The sequence below is a fragment of the Galeopterus variegatus genome, unplaced genomic scaffold, assembly GCF_000696425.1.
Source record: "Galeopterus variegatus unplaced genomic scaffold, G_variegatus-3.0.2 Scaffold48, whole genome shotgun sequence".
In the NCBI taxonomy this organism is placed as follows: Eukaryota; Metazoa; Chordata; class Mammalia; order Dermoptera; family Cynocephalidae; genus Galeopterus; species Galeopterus variegatus.
This window is the reverse complement of record NW_007726159.1, coordinates 646,879-656,273: the sequence shown is the minus strand read 5'-3', so window position 1 is coordinate 656,273 and position 9,395 is coordinate 646,879. Positions and strand designations below refer to the sequence as shown.

General features: G+C 40.3%; 1 protein-coding gene across 1 annotated transcript in view; it reads right to left on the bottom strand.

The window, feature by feature from the left end:
• Positions 1-572: 572 nt before the first annotated feature.
• ATP6V0D2 (ATPase, H+ transporting, lysosomal 38kDa, V0 subunit d2) overlaps positions 573-9,395 on the bottom strand; it is a 61,844-nt gene continuing 53,021 nt past the window's right edge. Inside the window, exons 6-8 of the mRNA XM_008572568.1 lie at positions 4,987-5,163; positions 3,731-3,805; positions 573-895 (exon numbers count right to left, since the gene is read on the bottom strand). Coding sequence (XP_008570790.1) covers positions 734-895; positions 3,731-3,805; positions 4,987-5,163 — 414 coding nt within the window. The 3' untranslated portion in view covers positions 573-733. The remainder of the gene's footprint in view (positions 896-3,730; positions 3,806-4,986; positions 5,164-9,395) is intronic.

The window sequence follows — 9,395 nt, the reverse complement described above, 5'->3', positions numbered from 1 at the left end:
GGTAGCTCTATGCACCAGTTCTACTGAGGTTTTACAGATAATCCATTCTCTGCAAACTGAACCTGTGATTTTTGCTTCTGAATAAATGAATACAATTAGTGGGGTTATTTTCTTCTTGGGTGAAGTACAAAGAAACCACAAAAAAGAGATATATCTTTTATTTAAAGAAAGTTGTGAGAAACTAGTTTATTAACAAATCTAACACAACTTGCATCTAGGTAATATGATTTGAAATTGTGTAGTTTTCCTCAAGCCTACCAGATCAAAGTGTCTTAGGAAAAAAATACATCTCCCATCAATTGTGGTCCATGTTGGCTACATACAGCTTTGGATCTTTGTGAACCTAGGCAAGGAACAGACCGTTGAAAATAAAGCAGACACTCAGTATTTTGCCTGTGGAGAAACATGAAAAATCAAGAATAAAACACTTTTATTAGGTCTGATTTTCAACATGACCAAACAAGAACAAGAAATGTACCACGAGATTAATTAAAATTAATGTCTAAGGCCCAGTGAAGAATGAGACATAAACAAGATTTAAGGCTGCTGAAAACAAAGACACAAATGCTTCATTTCAGGGTTAGTTTACTCTGTTTCCAGTGGATTTGCAATTCATGAAGGTGCAGTGTGGCTTACTTTTGTGTAACTGGATCCTATAATACATTCCTTTTATTTTCCTCAATAACTTCCTTTTAACGTTTACGATTTTCTGCATTTGAGGCCCCCCCTTGGCTTATAAAATTGGAATGTAACTGTTGATTTTAGTTCGATGTCTCTGTGAAATGCATTCTGCTATCCACACGATATTTCTCATTTCTTGTTCCTTCAGCTTCACGTAAGCATAAAACACACCGTAGTGGAATTGCCTGTTGAATGCCAGCACATTCATTTGTACCTGAGGAAGGAAAAAATTAACATGGACCATCAATTCATTTGGAACTCACTACATTTATGAAATAATATTAAGCTACAGACTGGCTTGTGCAGTGTTTATTTATTTATTTATTTATTGGTTACGAATATTCATGTGGTACAGAGCAAATTGTCACCACTTGTGCCTAAGAAGTAATGGCCAGATCCATACTGGCAGTATGTCCGTTACCACAAACTGTGTTTATACCCTCTGTCCCCCACCCAATTATCCTCCCAATTATCTCCAACTTCCCTCCCCATCTTCCTCCCCCCACTCCACTTTATATCCCTAGGTATGCTCTCTCCCTCTACAAGTCCAACGCACCACTGTGGTCTTTCTTTCCTTTCTTCTTTCTCTCTTAGCTCCCACATATGACTGAGTACATGTGGTATCTATCCCTCTGAGCTTTGCTTATTTCACTCAACATAAGTTTCTCCAGGCTCATCCATGTTGTTGCAAATGGGAGAATTTCATTCTTTGTTATGGTATTGCATGGTATATATACCACATTTTCCTTATCCAGTTGTCCATTGATGGACATTTAGGTTGATTCCATATCTTGGATATTGTGAACAGAGCTGTGATGAACATGGGAGTGCAGATATCCTTTCTACATGATGATTTCCACTTTTCTGGGTATATACCCAGAAGTGGATTGCTGGATCATACGGAAGATCTACCGGTAGTTGTTTGAGAAACCTCCATACTGTTTTCCATGGTGGTCGTACTAATTCATAGTCTCACCAACAGTATAGGAGTGTTCCCTTCTCTCCACACCCTCTCTGGCATTTGTTTTTCTGTCTTTTTTTTTTTTTGTCTTTTTGTCTTTTTTCCGTGTCCGGCAACGGATCGCAACCCTCAGTGTTGCCCCCGTACCGGACCGGGGACCGGCAACGGGATTGCAACCCTCAGTGTTGCTCCCGCGCCTCGCTCAGCCAGTGAGCGGGAACCGGTCTGTATGTGGGATCTGAACCCTCGGGCGGGAGCACCGCCGCGCTTCCCAAGCGGCGCACCATCCAGTGCGCCACCGGGCCGGCCCTTCTCTGTCTTTTTGATTATAGCCAGTCTAACTAGGGTGAGATGATATCTTAATGTGGTTTTAATTTGCATCTCCCTGATGACTAGTGATATGGAGCATTTTTTAATGTACCTGTTGGCCATTTGTATGTCTTCCTTAGACAATATCCAAATTAGGCCAAACAGAGGAAAACAGTGACAGCTCAGCAAGTTCTAGAAGGAAGTGTAACTCGGCAGATAAATGTAGATTGCAGTAGTTTAAAAAGTAAGTTTGTAGAATCACAAGAGAAACTCCAAATCTAAGCAGCACTGCTAGCACAAAGATTGCCAGGAGAACTTTGGGGTCTGCATGCAACTTTGTAATAGTATTTATCTGGCTTCTAGCTAGTGGGCTTGTCTCTTTTAGGTAAAGCATTCCTTCTTGGCCACAATTTTTAAATTTTTAAAAAGGTTTTTAGGTTGCCTAACTTCCTTCCAAGGAATGTCACAGGCCCCTGGAATTTAGTCTGAGTGATATTATGAGATTTCTTAGAACACTCTGCATAAGTTAGGTAAGTAAAAGAAAAATTTTCCAAAAATTTTTTTAAAAAACTGGAGTAATGTCTGAAATAGAACAATTCCTTTATTCTTCTCCATTTGGACATTTGGAGTGGAAAAAAGGAGGAGAGGTACTGAGTCCCTCATGCAGCTCTAAACACCTCAAGCAAAGCAGTCAGGAAGCAGAGGCCATCTCTGTTCTCAGGTACAGACACTCGTTTTTCCTGCCAAGGAACAATTCCTTTATTCTTCTCCATTTGGACATTTGGAGTGGAAAAAAGGAGGAGAGGTACTAAGTCCCTCATGCAGCTCTAAACACCTCAAGCAAAGTAGTCAGGAAGCAGAGGCCATCTCTGTTCTCAGGTACAGACACTCGTTTTTCCTGCCAAGGGAAGTTTCCTTAATAGCTTCTTTTGCAGCAGTGGTGCAATAGTGTGGAGTTTTAAAACATGCCTAATAAATCAGATAATTTGCATTGTTTTTACTTCTTTCTAAGACAGACACTAAGGAGCTATTGGAAAATGTCTGAAAGGTAGGCCTTAGAGGAAAGTTCTCAAATTGCTTTCTGGAACCAGTCTAACTACACAGTTTGGGTAAATTTTAGGGTTTTCTGTTAATTTCAATCAGATTGAGATGGAGGGGCCAGTGTTTTCAGAGCAATAAATAGAACACACTAGAAAAATTCTCTAGATTTGGGGGACCCTACCTGGTACCCTCCCCCCCACCAAAAAGCCCTTTTGTTTAACAGCACAGTAGCTCAGGAATTGACTATAAATCAATTAAGTACTCTTCTGCCTTTTTAAAGGAGAGAGAATAATCTAGACTCTTTGGATGTATTTCCATATGAATAATTCTTAAGGGTTGTAAATGTACCCATGAGTTATATTATAACCATGGATAAGCCCTTCTGGAAGAGATGGAGATGCCCCAAACAGGGTGAGGATGGTCAGTATTTGGTCATGAGGGCATCCTAGCTTTACATCTCTAGTTAATTTATTCTGGGGTAGCTGCATTCCTCCCAGAGCTTCGCTGCGTGCATTCACATCTGTTTGGATAGGACAGTTCCATGTGAGGCCACTATGTGTGAGCTGTGGGACCCAGCTCTCCAAGCAGGACTTACTAATACACCACTGACTTGTCAAGCTATCAGCAGGCCTAATCAATTAGCCCAATCAGCTGTAAGAAGAAAGCCCAAAGTAAGAGAATAAAGCCCACAGTAAGAGAAAAGTATTTAAGTTAATAGCATTACCACCTATATCCTACCTCACGCTCATAAAACACATCCTCCAGAGTCTTCCCCCCACTGCCACCTACGGCCTCGAACAAAGGCTTGTATACCTAAGAACAAAGACAAGAGAGTAATTTTAAAGAAATTTTCATTTCTTATAAATGTATATGAATATATTTTTCTAGCAATACAGAATTGTGCATCTATTTTTAAAAAAATATATACCAGATGGCCTAAATATTTTTGGTAGGATTTTTGGCCTCCTGAGGAAACACCAAAAAATCCAGATAACAAAAGTGTGGGTGAAATTCTAGCCTAATGGCTTATTCAGGGCTACAAGGTAAGAGCAAAAGCAATTCTACTCTCAGTAAGCCCTGTTTGAGCTGATTTCCACACTCTGGTTCTCAGGAATAGCTAGGTACGGGACAGAGGCTCAATGAGTGCTTGTGGTTTGATCAGTGTGGGTTCTTGGGTTCTTTAAGATGACAATTGATACAATTCATATGGAATTTCAAGTGTAGAAGGGGTAGAAATTGGGGAGAAGCTCAAATTTTAATACCATGCTAGAATCTCATGCAATTACCTATGAGATGTTACAAAGGCTTATGCATCATTTGCTGACTTTCATCATTCCCAAAGGGTTTCAGAAATCCACAGGAAAGGATGTTTCATTTAGTCTTGGAAAAGCTACCTGGAGGGTTTGTACCTAACTGTCTGCAAGTCAGAGGGAGTAGAATCAGGCATGAGGTGCATAACCTTAAGCTGAGAAGCTTCAGGCTCTCCAAGAGCAGTTGGCTGCTGGAGTAAGGGAAGGACATAGCTCTCTTCCCTTTCCTGATTTCTGGCCACTCAGCAAAGGGAGTGGAAAAATCAATATATCCTTATTCTCCCCTGTAGTCCACATGGACGTTCTGTACCTAACTCTATTTCCCCAATGGGTACTTGAAAGATCCCTGGGTCAGGCTATTTTATATAACTTTGACATGAGCTCACATTTCCAGAACAGTGTCTTGGGGAACTTGCTTTACCAAGCACTTCAAAAGAAGTGCTCAGATGACCACTCCTTGGAGATTTAAACAAGTACTTGCTTGGCAGGAACCTTAAAAAACATGAGCTTGAGCTAGAAACTTGAAGTATTCCTTTGGGAGAGAGTTACAAGAAGAGACACTTCTTGCTACCTTACAAATAATTTAAGTTCCTTTGATAAGCAGTGTAATTTTGTCACATGGGCTTCTAAAGTATACATGATGAAGTAACACAAGGCACTTAGGAACCTGGTGTAATCACGTACTCCGTAATGATCCGCTACTCTCTTCATCTGGTCAAAGTCGTCTGCTTGAGCCAACAGGCGCAAGCCCTCAGGATAGAGCTTGCCAAAGGTGGGATAGAGGGTCTCCCGGTCTTCTTTGCTCAATTCAGTGCCGAAGGAGTTAAGAGTGATGATAAAAGCACGTCTGTCAGCCTCAAACTGAATTTGCAAGACATAAAATCAGTGAAATCTACTAATCTACTAAAAGCTGTAAACAGAACCCTAAGTAAACAAATTCATTTCTGAAGTGATTTGCTTTCCTTTCCAGATCTATGTCTAATTACAATACAGACATGTTATTAATGTTCCCTTAGTCTCTTCTAGTAACAGAGTAACTTTGCTTGCCAGAGGAGGATCCCATGCCAGAGATGATGGCCTGGGACTCTGGAAGGCTCACTTCGTTGGGGCTTTATTGGGCTTAAGCTTTATTTTCCAGCACCCTGCAATGAGTTACTCATGTGCCTCCATCATGTAGGCCACTAGAGTCACAAATGACTCTTTCTTGAGAATGGGAATAATATCTATTTCTTGGGGTCCAATCAGGGATAGAACAGTATAATGGAAGTGAAGTGCCTAACAGGGTGTTTGGAACAAGAAGTGCATGACTTAGGTGTTAATGACCCTTTCTAATTGTTAGTGCCAGTATGATTTTTTTACATAATGAAACTTTGTGCTACCTGCCATTTGTCTGTACTCTCCTGGTTTTGGTTTTCTTTTTTTAATGTCCTGAGTTAGATATCAATAAATCTAATTCTGTAGCTAAGAATAATGTGGCTTGGGGCAAGTTATGTTCCTCTCAAGGCCTCATTTTCCTTATTTGTAAGATGTTGGGGTTTGGCTACATGATCTTCAAGGTGGGTCAGGTCTGCCTTCTCTGTGCTGAACATCAGTAGGCTCCTGTGCTCCCATGCCCACATCAGACGGCTCTATTTCATCTAACTACTCAGTCTTTTTTGAAATTTCTTTTCTATCCTTTTGGTCTCCATGTTTCTACTGTCTTTTGGTTCTCCTCCTACCTACTCTGACCATTCCGTCTCAGTCTATCCTTCAGGGGTTTCTCTGCCTATCACAGGTGTTGCTTTGGGCTAAGAAACTCTTCTCTAAGTACCTGAAGTATCCTGCACTTAGTACATTGTTTTGAAACCTGCACCTGTATTCATTTCCCCATTACTATAAAATCTTTGAGGGACTATGTCTTTTTGTTCATTGTTCATTTTTGAATAGCCAGCGCCTGACATATAGTAATATCTTAACTGTTTATTGAATCCAATGGAATGGTCTATGATTCTACTTTTGAGATTCTCCAGTATTCTCTACAATGTTGCTACTCAAAGTGTGTATGACGGCTCAGTCGCCTCAGTAGCTTTGACATCACCTGGAAGCTCATTAGAAATGCAGAGTCTCAGGCCACAGCCCAGGCCTACAGAACCAGAATCTGCATTTTAAGAACATTCCAAGGTTTTTCATATACATATGAAAGCTGAAAAGAATTGCTCTATGCTACCTTTTAATCAGTTTATTTTTAACTACTTAACCAATAGCAAAGCCAGACTTGCAACAGATTTTACTGGAACTCTTTTTTTTTTTTCCTTTTTGTCTATTTTCGTGACCGGCAACGGATCGCAACCCTCGGTGTTGCATCCGCACCTCGCTCAGCCAGTGAGCGGCCGGTCTGTATGTGGGATCCGAACCCTCGGCGGGAGTTCCACAGCACTCCCAAGCGGCGCACTGTAGCAGTGCGCCACCGGGCCGGCCCTTTTTTTTTTTTTTTTCCATTACTGGAACTCTTTTGTTAGAACAGGTGTTTCCTATCAGAAGGAAAGTGAGAGTTAGTTCCATCTGATCCTGTTGATTGCTCTCATGGAAATTATGGGTCAGGCAGAAGCAGGGAGTGGCCTTATTTGGAAGCAAAGGCAGCTGCCTCTGGCTACTGAATGGACCCAGTCCTGTCAGTAATTTTAGACCTTCCAGGGATAAGAGAAGAAATGCAAGAGGGAGTTTTCATGGCAATAAGAAACCTTAAATAAAAATTAGGGCAGGAGGAGCAACAGTGGAGGTAATTGTCCCAGATGTTCTTTAATGAGCTTTCTAGTTCTAAGACATTAGGATTATAAGGAGAGGAATAGGGCAGGGTAGGCAGCACTGCAGATACACAAAACAGCAGAGGGCATGCCAGAAAAGGAAGCTGCATGAAGTAAAGCAGGACATTTTGGAGGAGTGGTTGTAGCTCAAACACTGGGAAGCGATTGAGGAAGTGTCATGAACAGGTCGCGGGGGAGACACGAGGGGCCTCATATGTCATGTCAGGAAGGGAAGATTTTGACTGATACAAAAGGTTATTTGAACACTCCATGCATTTCTCAATTTAATACTTTTTCTCTTGGCTTACAATGCATGTACTTCATTCCGTAACTCTGCACGTTGAAATCCCACAGGCATTTGAGGATTCCATCAAATGCCATCTTTTGCATTAACAAGCAAAACTTCTTCCCTAATTGGATACGTATCCTTTGAACTCCTTTAATTTCCCTTTTATTATAACTGTCTGTACATCTACCTTACTCTTCTAGTCTACAGGCTGTTTGTGTGAGAGTGTGTGTATCTCCTTAGTGAAAATAATAATTACAGAATTGTAAGAGGACTGTTTTTTGACCACCCCTAAGCAGAGTTTGACACAGCATCTGATTAGAGCAGATGAAATGGGGTGGTATTGGTTTGATTCAGCCCGTTTCCTTGCAGAGAGTTGGCATGCTGTGTGGTACAGTGTATGTGGGATGTCATATGTCATTCCTTTCACTCCTCCCTACAAACACTCATTTATTTTTAAACCATAACTTAGTTTTTGTTTATTGTTGCAAAAGATAAAAAAAATATATATTGTTGCTTTGTTCAAAATCTTTATCAGGTGCACATCGCGGAGTTGGATCACGTTACACATTCTTGCTAGTTTCTTACAGGGAGAAGGGTACACCTTGTGGGAGACAGTGGGTGGAGGTATTGATCACAATGGACAAGAGAGAAGTCCACTGGATTTGAGCCCAACCTTATCAGCGTGTGTCCTGACTGGTAGAGATAAACATATTCTGTGCTTAGTTTTCACTGTCACATTAACTACATAGAAAAGCAGGAATAAAAGGCACACAGTATGCTGCAATGCATTTAATAAGTCAATTTCCTTTTTTTTTTCCCTTCATATGAAGTTATAATCTTGTAATTAGGTCAAATTTTTGCATGCAAGCCTAGGTTACTGCTCTCTTCTTCCATACTAAGTCTTTTGAAGTCTCCTGTCAAATGAAATTAAATAAGAATACATACGGAACTTTATAAACTAAGTATTCTATAGTTGCACAAGTAAAAGTAGTAATTACATGATCTAAAATATTTGTGTAAAACTGACAAATCTCTGATTATATCATCACAAAAGTTATAATAGCTTGCTATGTGTAGCTGATATTTCTATGTAAATGTATAGACAGTTCAGTGGGTTTTTATTTTTAAAGCAGTTTGAAAAAAATCTAATCTGATAGTGTCATGAAAATTGGAAAAGGACAATGAGAACACTGGGCTTGTAGGAGTTTGAGCAAATCCTCCAAGTGACAATTATTTTTCTAATATTATGCTGTCTTTTTTTTTACATTACCAAGGACTACAAAGACATAATTCTTACCTATTTCTGATTTTTATTGTACACATGGTATGATCTTTCTCATGAATTAGCATTTACATCTATACAAAAAAAATTGTGAATATTGAATTTAATGCAGATGCAATATGGCAGAGTGGATAAGCATATAGGAACTGGAGCCAGGCTGCCTGGGGTTGAGTCCTGACACTATCATATGCAACATCAGGCAAGTTACTAGCCTTCTCTGTGCCTCAGTTGCCCCTTCTGGAGAAAAGATAATAAATAACCATTTTGTTGTGAAGTCCAAGTGAATTCATGGATAGAAAGCACTCAGAGTGCAGCTTTACAACACTGAGGTCAAGGGTTTGGATCCCTGTAGCAGCCAGCCGCCAAAAAATAAAAATAAAATAAAATAAAGCACTCAGGATAGTGTCTAGCACATAGTAAATATTAGCTATTAATAGTGCCATTGTATATTTTTTGTAAGTTTATGTTTTAACATAACTTTTATTTCACAAATTTGTGGGTATAAAGTACATAAACAATTTCTTTCTTTCTTCTTTTTTTTTTTGTCCTTTTCGTGACCGGTAAGGGGATCGCAACCCTTGGTGTGGTGTCACCTGCACCATGCTCAGCCAGTGAGCACACCGGCCAGTCCTATATAGGATCCAAACCCGCGGCGGGAGCGTCGCTGCGCTCCCAGCGCTTCACTCTCCCGAGTGTGCCACGGGGCTGGCCCATACATAAACCATTTCTAAACCACAGG